The sequence below is a fragment of the Aedes albopictus genome, chromosome 1, assembly GCF_035046485.1.
Source record: "Aedes albopictus strain Foshan chromosome 1, AalbF5, whole genome shotgun sequence".
NCBI classification, from domain to species: domain Eukaryota; kingdom Metazoa; phylum Arthropoda; class Insecta; order Diptera; family Culicidae; genus Aedes; species Aedes albopictus.
In genome coordinates, this window is record NC_085136.1 from 199,206,647 (window position 1) to 199,223,170 (window position 16,524).

The 16,524-nt window shown below is 39.0% G+C and overlaps 1 protein-coding gene across 2 annotated transcripts; it reads right to left on the reverse strand.

Annotated features, from left to right (window-relative positions):
• Positions 1 to 1,584: 1,584 nt before the first annotated feature.
• LOC109432145 (ATPase H(+)-transporting accessory protein 2) lies at positions 1,585 to 13,305 on the reverse strand. 2 transcript variants are annotated; one of them, XR_002135365.3, is made up of 6 exons: positions 13,145 to 13,305; positions 12,725 to 12,948; positions 12,551 to 12,661; positions 12,098 to 12,496; positions 1,954 to 2,244; positions 1,585 to 1,885 (listed from the first exon to the last, which is right to left on the reverse strand). XR_002135365.3 is itself a non-coding variant. In XM_019708449.3 (5 exons), exons 1-5 carry the CDS (start codon positions 13,185 to 13,187, stop codon positions 2,065 to 2,067), a joined length of 957 nt encoding a protein of 318 aa, XP_019563994.3. In that variant the 5' UTR covers positions 13,188 to 13,305; the 3' UTR covers positions 1,585 to 2,064. The 2 variants fall into 2 exon arrangements, 1 of the variants encoding a protein (XP_019563994.3); XM_019708449.3 differs by having other exon boundaries at positions 1,585 to 2,244.
• Positions 13,306 to 16,524: the final 3,219 nt, after the last annotated feature.

The following is a 16,524-nucleotide window of genomic DNA, read 5'->3' on the forward strand; positions in this document are numbered from 1 at the left end:
GTGCAGATAACTTTTGATGGGAAAAAGATACATCTCTAAATTTTTGATATGTTGTGTAAAAATGTCCCAGCTTTCGATTGACGCAAGAAATTTGAAAATCGGTGGTTGCCAACATGGTGAAAAAAATGTTTTGGTACATAAATTGAAGATGGCGGCCGAAATCAATATGGCCGACCAAACTTTTTATAACAGCAAAGAGTACCTCTATCTTTGCTCTTTCCAACAACCTATAGTTTTAAAGTGGTTTCTGGCGAAACTTTCGAGTTATAACGGTTTAAATGAGCCAACAATTGACCAAAATCGAGGGGTTCGCCAAAATGCTTGTGGCTCTAACTAACGGGGGGTCCACCAATTTGATTAACCAAATGCATTTTCCTTACTTTATTGGGGAGGGCTTTTAGAAAATCGCCACCTCAAACATTTTTGAAGACATGGTGTAAATAGTGGGACGGTCTCAGCGAGAGTTACCCAGTTACAGCATCTCAAACATGGCCATTTTGTATGAAAATCAGCGATGTCCGATCAATTATGCACCACAGTGTACATCTCTTATGGTTAGTTCAGAGATGAGTGTAGCAACGATTGCGTTGTTATCAAGTACACAGGCTCGAGGCATGACACGCGAGTTTGCCATTTCATTTTTACTGAAAGTAGCAAACACCGGGTTCACAAGGTTTCGTAGGTATAAACTCACCTTGGACTAGTTCTTGGACTAAGGCCACTTGGGCTGTACCATTTTGCATAAGTCTACAAAGATTGATCGTTGCTGTTCTTTCATGCTGAAGATTGATCTGAGCTATCCTAATCGTAGCCACTACCCAATCTAGGCAAGATTAAACTCTTCACAAACACAACACAACGAAGAACAGCAGCAATAAACCCAGAACGGTATCGTTTGGAAAACGCCAAAATCGAGGATACACAGAATACACTGTGTAAATCGCATAATGCAAAACCATATAGGTGAAAATTTAAACTAATTAACAACATCTTCATAATCCCGCTCTTATTGAGCCTCAAGTTTGAGACTAAAGAAGAGCAGCTGAATGTCTCGGAGACATACTCCAGTTGCGGTGGGCATGTGGGACCCGTTACTTCCTACTTGAACTACAGAGAAAATGGCGGGCCGACCAACAGAACACCCCCCGTAAATCAACCCCCCTCCCTTGGATAGTCTAAAGTACTAGGACCGAAGATTACTTTATCAAAAAGACTTGGAGCACTGCTGAAAATCGGGAGTCACTGTTAGCAGCGCCACCACGGATGGAGGTGGCACTATTCATAATAGTGTGTGTAAGTCTTCATACTCGTATCAATACACTCTTACACTTTTATACAAAGGTACCACCTGGAACGCTAATTAATAGAGGGTAGGTACTCATGTACGGTCCCCTCTTCTTGAAGTCATCCCTAACGGACGTACCGCGAAGATAAGGAAGAGAGAGAATGAGGTTTTAGTGGGTCGAAACCCACATACTCCGAGCAAAAACCTCTTGGGTATCTGATTAGCAAATTTTCTCATTCTATAAAAAAAACAGCTCTTCAATGATGTGTCATCATCTTTCAAATTCAAATAAAACTTAATTTTATTTTCTAGGGGTGGAATGTTTTCCCTTTATTTTACGTTACGCTCTTCAAATTAAAAATCAAAATTACAACAACAACGAAACAATGCGATTTGGTGTGCAAAGTTTTCAAATACCATTAAGTTAATGTACTGCACTTTTCTATACAAATTGTAGGTACTTACTTAAACTGCTACAGGCTAAGTCAAAGTAAAAGACTTTAGATGAGAACCACAGATTGTATGTCTCTTTTGATCGAATGAAGTGACGGAGAGAGGACTTCTGTTGTGCACTTTCAAATGATTTCCGCGATTTATTTACTACAACGGAACAAAAGAAGAGAAGCTATTTGCACTGCTTGATCGATAATTTACAGTTGAGCTAATACTTTTTTTTCTGGGGGGCGCGAGTGATTCGCTAATGACACCAATATCATCGTTTGGCTCTCTCCGATGTGGGGATGAAGAAAACAGAATGTGAAGGACGCCCATGGACGCGTTTAGTTGTCCTTCTTCATTCTGGTGGAGGTCATGCGGTAGATGATGGAGTCCCTGCCCGGGTCCATGGTGGCGATGGCAATCGAGATGGCCAGCAGTGAGAAGACTAGGATGACGCTGAACCACAGGATGATGTTGAAGATCACCGGATAGTTGCTGTCGTACTTCAAAGCGATGTTCAACTGTAATGTAAAATATGAGGATTATTAGAAACAGCGAAAATATGTGTAAATCTGGTTTATCCGCGTATGAAAAAAGTCAAATCCTACAATCCCGAAACCTGGTATCAAGAATCAGAACGCCGGCTCCAAATGCATTTTTTTTTATTTGTGAATTTTAACTTAATTGCTACCTGAGAGAGAAGGAAGGATTGGTCCCATTGGATGTTCAATGGATTTAAATAGCACGATAAAAAAGTTGCAGTCTACTAAATGAGTAAGACTGATGCAGCCTTAGCTCACGATAGTAGACACCAGTACCAGCTCGACCTTCGAGAAGGGAGCCACCAGTAGTGTAACATACGATGTTGAATTTCTCTCCAGATAGGTTATACCAGATGTCCACTCTTTCCGGGAAGGGAATTTCGTAGAAAATACCCCATATGGAAAATAAGAATCAATTGTAGGATCACTTGAAGCAATGACAACTTTGTCCCAATTTACCAAATAGTGGAACCAACGAGGTGTGTTTGTGATCTGCGATTTATAGGAGTTTCCTCTAGTAAACCGAGTATCCGTAGATGGTAAGCACAAGAAGAGTGCGTATTGTGTAAGATGAATGTGTAGTTAGATCATGTTCAGTCACATCGATTTCAGAATCAAAGATACGCAAAGGTCGAACGGCTTTGTGGTTTTGCCTTGCCACAAAAAGAACAACAGATGTGTTAAATTGGCGACACCAACCCTCAACTACCTGAAGAGCGCTTTGCATGAGGTCGATGCACATACCGATTAACAATGTTAGGTACTCCTCGGCAAAACCGTAAGTAGGAAAACCCCTATCATTATGTTGCCTCAATAGCGAATCTGCTGCGAGATTCCACAAAAGTGATGACAAGACTCCCCCTTCGAGGCATCTACAAACATTCAATTTACGAATCGCTGCTTGACGAATGTCGAGAAGAGATGTCGGTTTTTGAGGATTTGGTAAATTCATTTGGAGATATACCAACCATGCCCTCGTGCGTGGCATCGAAAGGCACGTTGTCAAAGGCTCTTTCGATGTCTGAGAAAACACCTAGACAGGATTGCTTTTAAACGAATGCCTTCTCGATATCGTAAACAAAAGCGTGTAAAAATGTGCCACAGTGGACTTTCCAGGTTGGTAAGCATGTTGGTTCACATAAAGAGGCACGTTGGCCAGATGAACATCACGGATGTGATGATCGATAATGCGTTCTAAGCATTTCAGAAGAAAAGAGGTCAAACTGATAGGTCTGAAACTCTTTGCTTCTTCATACGACGCACGACACACTTCGGAATAAACTTTACAGTAATATCCCGCTAAGATTTAGGAATATACCCTGTAGCAAAACTGCGAAAAAGTGGCGACAAACATATCTAAAGGTCCGATCTGCAAATGAGCGGCTCTCTTTGTTCCAGTTCTCTTTAAATTAATTTGTGATGTGTAGATCGGAAAAGGATTATTTAATCTATCTTCCGACGCAAGAAATAAATCAAAATTTATAAATATAAGCACATTATAATCGAAAGAGAGGAGACTTGAAGAGAGCCTCTCATCTGCACTTGGGACCTATAGAAATGAAGTTATTTTTTTTTTTCAAAACATGTTTGATATAATCAAATCCCTTCTGAAGCAAACAGCAGATTTACATGGAGCAAAGCGCCCACTTAATCGATTCTATAGTTACAATACTCCGAGCCCGAGCTACAAAATCATAACTACAGGAAAAGAAATTCAGTTCACCCGGAAATGTAATATCCACACATCCGGAGAAGTGTGTACTGTATATTCCAGAACTTCCTCATCAGAGGAAGTGAAATCGCCATTTGGTAAACAATTTTCGTTCACTAGGATATCCTTTGATTTCGAAAGGATTTTGTTCAACCTACTGACTTCACACAAACTGGAAACATCTGTATGGAGGATCGTTCAGCAGAAGTGCTTTCTGGTAGGCCTTGCAAGCTGACCTGAAAGCCTCCGATCCAGCCAACCGTCGTGTGTTCCAACTCTTTCTACATTGTTTCCTGAGCTTGGTCAGACCAGATGTCGTGTTTCATCAAGGGGCGCCCCTTGTAGTCTTCCACAGAACACAATGGTCAAGCTTCTTCAAAAGCTTCTATGATCAAGAACGTTGAAGTATCAACGACATCATCTTAAATCACTTGGATTTGAAGTTATCATGGATGATGAGTATGTATCCATGAAATTTGGCCGCAACCAGAGTAAAGAGATTATAGTTGGTTGACCGGGTATTCCTGAAACGCAAAGTTAGCGACGTATTTCACAAAACGATGTAGCGATGGTCAAATAAAGATTCCCCACATATGTCAATTGGTCAATATGTGACTAATTCTGCAAGAGCAAAGCGTTATATCTAAAACTTTTTATCTAACAGGAGGTTGAATGGTTGTACCTATATGTTAAGTAATCCAAGGCTCACTAGGTGGCGCAAATGTTGCTGCAGAATCACGTGTGGTCGCAGTGTATGGGTCACACTCACACTCCAAATGTAAAGTAAATTTGTTTAAGTTAGTTCTCCTGAGATTCCTTCAAGGATTTAAAAAAAAATGTATCCTGGGCTTCCATCAGAGATTCTTCCTGGGTTCCTTGCGGCGTTTCTTTAGATATTTCTACCAGGATTCCATCTGGAATTCCAAATGGAATTTCTTCAGCAATTTATCATGAGATTCCTTCACTGATTTTTTCCAGCTTGGCACAAATGTCTCAAATGGAGGATAACGTGCCTCTGGAGCCGGCGTTCTGATGGGGAATCCTCCTGAATCCTTTCGGGGATTCTTTTAAAAAAATCTCCCGTGATTTATTGAATTCTTTCGGGATTTTTTTCTGGAATTCCATTGGAATTCCTCCTGAGATTCTTTCATTAATTCCTTCCAAGATTCCGTCAGGGATATTTTCGGTATTCCATCAGAGATTTCTCCTCGGGACTCCTTCATCGATTTCTTCAGGGATTCATTCAGGTATTTCTGCTAGGCTTTCTTTGGAATTTCGCCATCGAATTTCGCGAATCGAATTTCGAATTTCGCCATCGACTTTTCCCAGGTTTCTTGTGTACCTTCCGGAAGTTATTTGCCAGTATCTAGCTTTTATTGAATAATACGATCAAGCATGGCATCAAAAAATTAAAATAGAAAGAATGCCCTCTCTTGCCTTTTTCTATGTAAGCGTCAAGCGACAAGACGAGTGGCACTCTCTAAGACGAATTTCGCACCAACTCGTCTTCGGGGTTGGCAGCACCCCCTCAGAATGTTATGAAATTTTGTAGGTTTCAAGACTTTACCTTTTCAAGCAACTTTGCGTATTTTGTTTTTTCAAAATTAACCTAGGCTAACATTTAAAAAGAGTCAAAGTTCTTTAACCGTTTTTTTTTCACAAAAAATAACTCGAATATGATAAGATGTACAAAAAAGTGATGTATGGGTGACATTTAGAGAATTGTCCAAGCTTTCATGAAAAAATATTTTAAAAATTCTAAATACATTTTTACACGCTAAAACATATATTTTTAAAATTAAAAGTCAATTTACAGAAAATGCCCACTTTTTTATGTTTTGAAATTTTTTTCCAAGAAAGTCAATATTGTTGCCTAACTTTCCTCCATACATCACAAGATGGGCACTTTTAAGGAAAAAAAGTTTTTCTAACAAAAACTTTTTCATGTTAGTTTTTTTTAGCGTGTTGCGCATTAGCCGTTTTTTTCACAAAAAACATAACTCGAATATGATAAGTTGTACAAAAAAGTGATGTATGGGGGACTTTTAGGGAATTGTCCAAGCTTTCAAGAAAACATATTTAAAAAATATAAAAAAATGTTTTACACGCTAAAAAATATCTTTTCAAAATTAAAAGTCAATTTACAGAAAAAGTCCACTTTTTTATGTTTTGCATTTTTTTTTTCCCAAGAAAGACAATATAGTTGCCTAACTTTCCTCCATACATCACAAGATGGGCACTTTTAAGGAAAAAAAAAGTTTTCTAAAAAAAACTTTTTCATTTTATTTTTTTTTGCGTGTTGTGCATTAACTCGTACAGTAATGTATCCAGAATCCTAATGACAATCCATTAAAACTTAATGGGCTCAACTACTTTTTTAATATCTTAACGTGCTTGACATTGAAAACGTGCTTGATATTGGAAAGGGCTCAAGACAAATTTGCTTTTAGGGTTTTATATCAATGAAAACGCTTGTGTATTGATGAAATATGTACATATGTATATGTGTATTCAATTATTTTCTTTTCTACAATATATACATCCTTCTTTTATACATTCTATTGTAACGTTTTTTGAATATTAGATCTTTAGTCTATCTGAAACAAAGTAATTTTTTTGGATTATCTTTTGAATTCGAAAACTTCTTCGCTTCAATTTGATTTTCAGAAATTGGTACAAATGAATGAAATTTTTGTGTACCAGGTATTGTTTTTACGTGACTGTATGTGTATAGTTCTTCAAGTTCATCCGTCATTTTTGCATATTTTTCATTTGAAATAAAGCAGAAATTCAATTTTGTTATATGTATATCTGACTGCTTAACTGCCCAGTCATACAGTTCTCGAGGAGTTGTGATTGTGTTTCCATAATCTCGAGCAAGACTTGCTCGTTTTGCCATTCGCTTGAGAGTACCTCCAACAGCGTCACATGGACCTTTGCCATGTGAAGTTGCGAAGAAGTGCCATTCTGCTTCCAATCCATAATTGGACCGAAAACTGCACAAACTGGCATTTTTTTTTTGTTCTTATAATGAGCTGCTGCTCCATTTGACATGAAAGTAATTTTTGAGAAATCAATCGATTGTTTAATGAAATCCAGCAGTTTTGATATAAATAACTGAACTGCTGTTGTATCGTGTGTAAGTACTTCAGATATTATTATAAAGCTCAAGTTTTCCAACTTATTTTCTTTTCTGTAGTACACTTCAAAGGGGTGAATGGTAGCTTGAGAATTATTCCAATGGTAACCTTGAGCTGAATTTTGAATGATAAATAATAATTTTCTGAAAAGTCACAAATTGTTAATACCTCACCCTGTTTAAGAGATTCTTTTTTATCCCGCAAAAATGAGGATTCTTTATAAATGAAATCATGAGTTATAAGCTTATCAACTTTTTCTACAAAATACGGAACAAACTCGTCTATAGTCTTAGTAATACCGTCGTTGGGGGTGAGAATGGGTCAAAAAACGATACTCAAAGATTGTTTGTTAAATAACAAATGCAATCGAAGTCGGAGTAACTTTTTATTTGGTATGTATACTCTCCTATGTGGTAATGATAGTTTAGCAAGAAAGTATCACGTTATATGAATTGCTTAGTAAACTACAAATTATTGAAAATTGACCCAATCTCACCCCTTAGAGGGGGTGAGAATGGGTCAAAGTATTCGAAATCACCTATCTAAGAATATAAATAAATTTTATTGATCATATATAGTAAACCTACTTAAAACACAATATTATCATGACGAATAAAAGCTTGGGTAATTTCAAAACATGATTAATCCACCTAAAAGGGCTAATACAACCGAAAAAAATGGTTGAAATTTGATAAAATAACGTTTGTATACTGTATCATCATTTTTAGCCATCATAATCATCCTCATTAAGAGTTTCAACCTCCATGAGGGGAGGGGAGATTACAATGAGGGAGGGTCAAAGAAAGAATGAGAGATTGATTGTAAAAAAACATGCTAGTTTTTGTATACTGCATAAGAAATGTTTAACCAAAACCTCCGTTATAAACTCTTATGTACATGATCATTGGCCTCTATATTGCTAAAGCAAATCACTCCATCTCAAGATAGAGGGTCGTTCAAATATTATGTTAAGTCTATTTTGTGAGCTTACGATATTGCAGTACACTAAAGATTAGCTGATGATTAGAGGAGTTGTCCACACGCATGGGTGTATTGTTATAAATGATTTTAGGCACTAAACGTATCAACAGACTCGTTTGACGCTTCTCGACATATTTTTGAAAGAAAGCGTGCTTTAGTGAAAATACGGTAAACATGGCACCACTCTAACGTCAAATGGGGACTGGATAACAAGTTAAATTTTTAGTTAAGGTTATGTGCACTCGATAACTTGCTTGGCCCAATCTCACCCCCATTCTTAATATTTAGACATAGGGTCGAAAATATTAAGTTTCTAAATAAAAAGAGCAATGACAGCCCGCTTTTTTCATTACATCAACCAGGTAATACCTACAGCTAACCACTTATAGGAAAATGTATGGTTAAGTGCTTGTGTTAAACATTACGAAAGAGAATTTTTTTCAGAGTGATTTACTAGTAGTTTCACCATATAAGTTTAGCCACAAATTTAACAAAAAACGATTATTGCAAAACATCTTATTGTGCATCATGACGTGTAAAAACATCTCCCCTTTGAAATAATATAAAGTTTTCAATATAAATTAGTGATAGTTATTGAGCTATTTCAAATTTTATGTTTCTCCGTTTTGACCCAATCTCACCCCCCAGACCCATTGTCACCCCCATCGACGGTAGTTTCCAAATTGCATCGATCAGTGGTTAGCCATTGTTGAAATAAAACCGATTCTTTATCATTCGCTTCTAATAATGATGTTAGTTCACTGGTTCTAGGCACACAATAATACAATTTCAGCAAACAGAATGCTGTTTTAAGCATTCAGATATCAAAACAAGCTGAGAAACAGGTTCTATTCCAGTTGGGATGTAACGCCAAGAAAAAAAAGGCACCCAATCAAACAAAGTTGTAATGCCCATTGAGTGTTATTAAATGGGTATAAGGATTCTTGATACATCCTGTACGAGTTAATGCGCAACACGCTAAAAAAAATAACATGAAATAGTTTTTGTTAGAAAAACTTTTTTTCCTTAAAAGTGCCCATCTTGTGGTGTATGGAGGAAAGTTAGGCAACAATATTGACTTTCTTGGAAAAAAAAATTCAAAACATAAAAAAGTGAGCATTTTCTGTAAATTGACTTTTAATTTTAAAAATATATTTTTTAGCGTGTAAAAATGTATTTAGAATTTTTTAAAAATATTTTTTCATGAAAGCTTGGACAATTCTCTAAAAGTCCCCCATACAACACTTTTCTATAGGTCTTGTCATTTTTGAGTTACATCGATTTTAAAAAATTCTTCAAAAAAAAATTAGGCCCTCTTCAAATGTTACTCTTGACAATTTTCGAAAATTTAAGTATGCAAAGTTGCTTATAAAAACCTAGTCTTTATGCCCACCAAGTTTCATTCGATTCTGAGAGGGTGTTGCCAACCACTGGTCGAGTTGGCGCGAAATTCGTCTATCATTACTGGTGAGATATTGTAGATCTCTTGCAAGTTCGATAAAGAATCGCAGTTTTGACACTTAACAACAACGCATTTAATGATGAAGTATTAATTTTGATTATTGTAATGATAACTTTTGACGTTTGTTTGTCCCTGCCCTTCGGTTCAGAAAGGGGTATGGGCGCGTTCTGCCAACTTGGTCGAGGCAGATTTCTTGTGTGAACAAGTTGCAAATTGACATTCAAAGTGCCTGAACGAAAAATGCTACTTGTGAGGATCACTTGAAGGTGGGATGAAAGATCATTCTTTTTTTTTAATATTCGTGTCCGTGCATTTGTTTTGTTCGCGTTCGTATACCTATTGAAGTAATACCATACACTCAGTTTGTTGAACGCTGCAAGCCAGCAGGGATGATCTTCTCATCTACACCCGTTGAACCATTCTGAATGGCCGTTGTGAAAGTATCACCAAAAGCACTAATACATGTTACCTGTTGTATATTTTCATGTACCTCAACTTTACCAATTCAATGCCACGAGTACCAAAGGCCAAAGCATCACGACATTGAACAATATCAACGGTGCATGTCGTACAGATGGAATAAAGGTTCCAAAACCGGAACAATTACCTACACGGATCACGCAAGTATAAAGTACAAAATGCACATTGATTAACCTTAAAACAACATAAAGGTAAATAACGTTGACCATTTAATTAACAATATATTATCTCCACAGTTCAAAACACAATCTCCCACCTTTTCCAATCCATTAGGCCACACAAAACGTCAAAGCCAACGCTTACTCTCAAATGTTTCGAATGACTAGTTTGTTAGTTTCATTTAAATTTTCAAAATCAACCAAAAAACTTATATTCCAATACAAAGGAAATGTATAATTTAATAGTGTTGACAGTTTCAAAGCTTACATGTAATCATCACTTGACGCATTTTTGACATCTATGTAGGTTAACATAACGAAAACTATTTTTCTTTGACTAGCTGGACAACGAGATTTATGTATGACAAAATATACATTGTGACGTTTTAATGCTGGTATTACATGAAGGACTAGAGATTATGACATGCATCTATGGAAACTAAGAACCGATATGCTCGTTGACGAAAGACGATTTTTCATCATAGATAACAATCATTATAAAAACGCGGATCGCAAAAATAAAATAACAAACAGAACCATCTGATAGATCACTTAGATTAATGGATAACATGACACGACATTACATTATATTGAGGAACATGAGACAAGAAACTAAAAAAGCCTTGACCATACGACAACTAACTTGCTAAAAGAAGAAATACATTATGAACAACAACACAAAACCAAACAAGAAGACAAGTACAAATCGTATGACTAGAACACGACATCCTTAACTTGAAGACTGACTAACCAATTGAAAATTTCCCAACCTTCTACCGTAACTTTCTGAGTCAGTATGCAACAGTGTCTTAATGGATATCATTTTCCGCGTACGGCTGGCAAACTGCTTCTGAAAGACTACGTACTCTTTTCTATCTTCAGGTCTAGTGTAGAGGTTTCAACTCTATTCAGAGTGCAGCAATTAAATTCCATCCGGAAAACTTATTTATTTTGTTATTATGTTATAATAACTCAAAAATGGTATATTTTGCAATTCCCAAGCTTATTTTTTCCTGTTCTTGGTTTGCCATTGTAATGTCAAAATTTGACATTCTTTAGTTATTTTATCGAACAATGTGAGTTATTATTTTTGCCATTTTGTCACTTAGGTATTTCAAACAAACCAATGGTGAATTTTGCCATTCAGTAATTCTGTTGGAATGGAAAAACTTTCCGTTATTTTGCAATTCTCTTCTACTCGGGTTTCCACAATAGACGCTTTTCCTATTGAGATTCCAGCAGATATGTCAATTATAACAGCACATACATCTGTGGTTGTTAGTTCAGAGACGTGAAGCTACAATTGCCTTGTTGACAAGCACACATGCTCGAGACATGACACGAGAGTTTGCCATTTCATTTTCGGTGAAAATAGCATACATCGGATTCACAAAGTTACCTAGATAGAAATTTCCCTTACGAAGGTAAGGTTTTTGACTTAAGACAGTTGGGCTGTATCATTTTGCTTAAGTCAGTACAGATTACAATCGTCCTTTTGTATGATGAAGATTGATCTGAGCTATCCTAACCGTAACTATTCTCCAAAGCTGTCGGCTATAGGCACAAGGCAGGCGAAGGAGACTTCAAATAAATAAATAAATATAGAGAGCACACTGTGTAAAACGTATAATGCGAAATCAACAAGGGCGAAACACGAGTTACACAGACGAAAAATTGAATGCGTTCAACTTAAACATATAATGATCTCAAATTTCAATGATTAAAGTATGAACATCTTATCCATGCTTTGTTTGTTATTATAGAAAGTGAATCGAAATAAAGTTTAGGCCTCTATGCAATGAATTGTCTTCCAAGTATCTATAAGGAGTAATATGTTTCTGAAATTTTAGAGATTCAGGTTTGACTTTACAAGGCCGAATCAATCCATTCAATAACTTACCGGATTGTCATCCTCGGTTTCCGTGGCCTGTCGTTTGGAGCGGATCAGTGGCGCCTCAGTGGAAGTAATCAAACCAACGACAACGGCTCCATCGAAAGCCTTTTCCGCTGCGGTTTGCAGTTCAAGCATGGCGTTGGCCAGTAGCTTCTTGGCTTCTTGCACAGCTTGGGATGACGGTTCATGGGCAGCCAGGAGAGCTTCAAACGACATCCGAACGATGTGGACAGTTGGCACGTTCTCATCGGTGGAGGTGACCAGCAAATCACTCAATCCGTTGATGAAAGCAATTTGACGCATGAAATCCGAATCGGCCTTGTTCGACTTTGGCTTCAGGTACTGGAGCTCGACGTCATCGTCATCCGGCTGGACGGTTCCCATCGGAGTGGAGAAGCTGTCCGCCTGCAAAACTCCTCCCGTTAGAAGCATTTTCGAATTAATTAGGTTTTTACTTACCGATTCCTTCAGATCAATCTCAAAGCTCACACCGTTGTGGTCAGCTGACTTTTGGACCAGTTCTCCAATCGAATCAGATCCGGATCCATACAGTTCGTAAGTTTGAGCTCCCTAAAAGAAACACGTAACACAAAATTAGCTGAATGCATCACGGGGTCATGGTTCATCTCGTACATCCAGCGAGAGTCGATCTAGGCCCTCAGCAACGACCACAACTGCACCATTGGCCATGTTGAAGGGATCCTTCACGATCAGTCCATCCCACTCGGTAGGGTGCGACACAGAGTAACCGAGGGCGGCACCGAAAACATCCGACACGGATTCGGCATCCAACCGGGAATGGCCGTGGAATTCCAGGGCCTTTGGTGCGTAAACTATCGACAGCTGATCACAGTTAGCTACAATAAGAAGAGAGTCGAGGATTAATAATTTTCTTCACTAATGTCCTTGTCCCGTGATAAGGGTGACGGATGGAAACATTCCCCTGATGAGTAATCGAAACTTATAATTTGGCGTCATTTTCTTTTTCACATCATTGCCGGCACTACAACTATCCATTGCTCACGCTTTTCCAATGCACAAAATTGAACTTACCTGCGACAAACAGCGAAAATAGGAGGAAAATCACCCGTGCCATTTTGCAGCTCAAACTTTTGCACCAGTGATCATATGACGTTCTCGATTTCCACAACGTTTCTAGTGGGGTTTGCTCTCTGTTATCGATTTGTTCGTTCCGCTTTCCGACGTGGTCCCTCACGTGACTTTCGTTTTTGACAACAGTGCCAAAAGCTGTCAAACTGCAGTCATCGATGATTGTAGTCAATGATTATTAGACCTGTTCAATGAGGTAGATTCCCCGCCGACACATCCGACTCTCTTTCATGGAAAGAGATATTTGCGGTAAAATAGAAAAAATCCAACGGGGTTGCGGTGGTTTCGACCGCCGCAGTCGTTCCGCAAACGTCAAAAGTGCTCGGTTCACGCTAAAAAGCTCTCACTCACTTGGTTGCCATAAAATTCAAAAATAATGAAAATTGTTTCATTTATGGTTTATGTAATCGCAATTGCTGCCACAACATGTAACTTATTTCTAAACTATATTAGGTGTAGTTTTAGCACTTTAGTATGCAGCTGTACGCCATTAAACATAATTTAGATTTTCAACTATTTATTTTTGTTTCAAGGTTGTGTGCATACTTTTTGAAGTGTGCAGCAGTTTGACGTTTGCGGAACAGGTCTTCTTTGTCTTCTTCACTCCGCCAGGTTGGAAGATTTCTCTGGATAAGCAATAATATTGTTCGTGCAGTTGAAAATCGGAATTTTCGACACGCGAAAATCGATTTTTCTCCTGAACCGTTTGTCGGACGTACGTCGGGTACAGTGCGCTGGATAGAGGGCCAGGTCCGCTGTCCAGCGCACTACGTCCGACATTAGGTTTTGATGGAAACCCAGGCGCAGCGGACACGGTTTTACTACCGTTCGACCGGATTATATCCCTCCCGGGGTTCACGTGATAACGGCGAAGAAAGATTACACGGTTTTTTTTTCTTTGCGAAGCAACTTTACTTCATCACGGACTAGTACGGACTAACAAAACAATAACAAACATTTATAGATGCAATTCATTGGCATTTCTGCTTCGTCAGCTGTCTCATAATTCCACACACACACATCCGAACACATCGTCATCGTCAGTCGCCGTCATTAACCAGGGGGCTGTCACTACTATACTCCAACACTCCTCCTTAGTGCAGCCCACCTTACTCTACCGGTCTCCTCCTCGATGAAAGAACTATTGCACCAAATAATACAAACCGTCCATTTTCATTCCAACAGCAACTACGACACCCGCATCCATTATGCGACAATCGTTTTGGACCAAACTGCACACAGTAACCCTCGTCAGTCATTCGGCTCACCGACAACACATTGGCAGCTAACCCAGGAACATACAATAACTCTTTGATTTTTATTTTCATGTATTCACCTTCTAGCCCACGCCCAGCGATCGTTCCTTCACCGCTCCTTCTAGCTGTTAGTCCTCTTCCATCTGCCAATTTCACCTTTTCAGCACATGGACTCCACCAGTCTAAATTCGCGGTCGAACAAGTCATGTGCTTAGAGCTACCACTGTCAATAATCCACTTATCAGTTCTACACTTATCACTTCTTTTTGGCATCGTGAAGCACACTCCTCCGTCAATGCTGCCTCCTGGATCCGGACACTGTACCGCCATCGACTTTTCTTGTTCTTTTAGCCTCTTCTCTTTTGTTCTTTCCTTCAGCAAACCTGGACAATGCCACTGAATATGCCCTTCTTGCCCGCAGTAGTAGCACGTCTGGATACTTCTTCGTTTTTCTGGCAACACTGTTGACTTCATGGCTTTCACTTGAACGTTTTCTAGTTTTCTGTCTTCACACCTTCTCCGCCACTCATCCAGAAGCTTCCCCTTCACATACTCCAATTTTAGGTCAACTTCCGGTCGGCCCTCAAGAGCGGTTACGAGTGGGCTGTACGATTCTGGCAAACTTGAGAGTAGAATCGCAACAACCAAGTGCTCCTTCAATGGCTCTCCCATTCTTGCCAACCGGTGAACCAACTCCGAAGCCTCTACCAGATGGTCGGACATTTTCCCGTCTTCGTCTAGCCGCATCGAACATAGTCGCCGTAAAACTTGAATTTTATTAGTTAGCGACCCTCGCTCATGATATCCCTGCAGCTTCTGCCACATGTCATTGGCACTAACAGCATCCAAGATGTGGCTCAACTGACCATCCTCCAAAGCCAATCCGATAACCGCTCGAGCCTGCTCATCTTTTCTTCTCCAAGCTGCTGTTATATCCGCCGATTCGGGTTTTGGAGCCCTAACCGTCGACCACAGATCTTCTCTCATCAGCATTAGCTCCATCCGGAATCTCCATGTTCCCCAATTAAAATCATTCAACCGGTCAAAAACAATCTTCGCCTCCGTCATTATTATTTTTCTTTTTACGCTTCAGCTTTCACAACTTGTTTCAAATAATGTCCGTTTTGAACCACTGTGCGCGTTCTTTCCAATTCAACAACACAAAACACAACAGTCATCTATACATCTTCAGTTCATTGTTCCACTAGTTCATTTCGGTGTCACAAACAGCACAACACAGGATGGCGAAAAACAAGATGATTACGTGCCGAATGTTTCTGCACACTTTTCGGCGTCACAGCCGCTAGTGCCGCGCTCCTCCTCGAACAAAACCAATTAACTCACAACAAATGTCCGTAACTAGTAACACGTTGAAGGCCTGATAATATCACCGATAGCACTTCTCCCAACATAAACTTCCTTCAACAGCAACACATCAGTTGCATCATCCGGGTCTTAAAAGAAATCTTCAGATCGTTCATAGAACGCACTTCAATCAAACTGCCATTTCTTCTGACACTTTTTATTTCACTTTCTTCGCGCAATCTGGGCCCATAACCTGATGGAAACCCAGGCGCAGCGGACACGGTTTTACTACCGTTCGACCGGATTATATCCCTCCCGGGGTTCACGTGATAACGGCGAAGAAAGATTACACGGTTTTTTTTTCTTTGCGAAGCAACTTTACTTCATCACGGACTAGTACGGACTAACAAAACAATAACAAACATTTATAGATGCAATTCATTGGCATTTCTGCTTCGTCAGCTGTCTCATAATTCCACACACACACATCCGAACACATCGTCATCGTCAGTCGCCGTCATTAACCAGGGGGCTGTCACTACTATACTCCAACAGGTTTTACGTATGAATTTTGAGAAAATTCGATTGTCGGGTGTGGGGAAACTTCGGGTTTCAACCGCGACGACAATATTGAGGTATTTTCAAGATTTTGCATCAAATTAGGCCTCCGCTTTATGAAAAAAACTGTTACCGCGATCAAAAGCAAATTTTGCTTTCGCTGTTTGATGCATTTTCGAGTGATAATTATTCCTCGGAAGACTG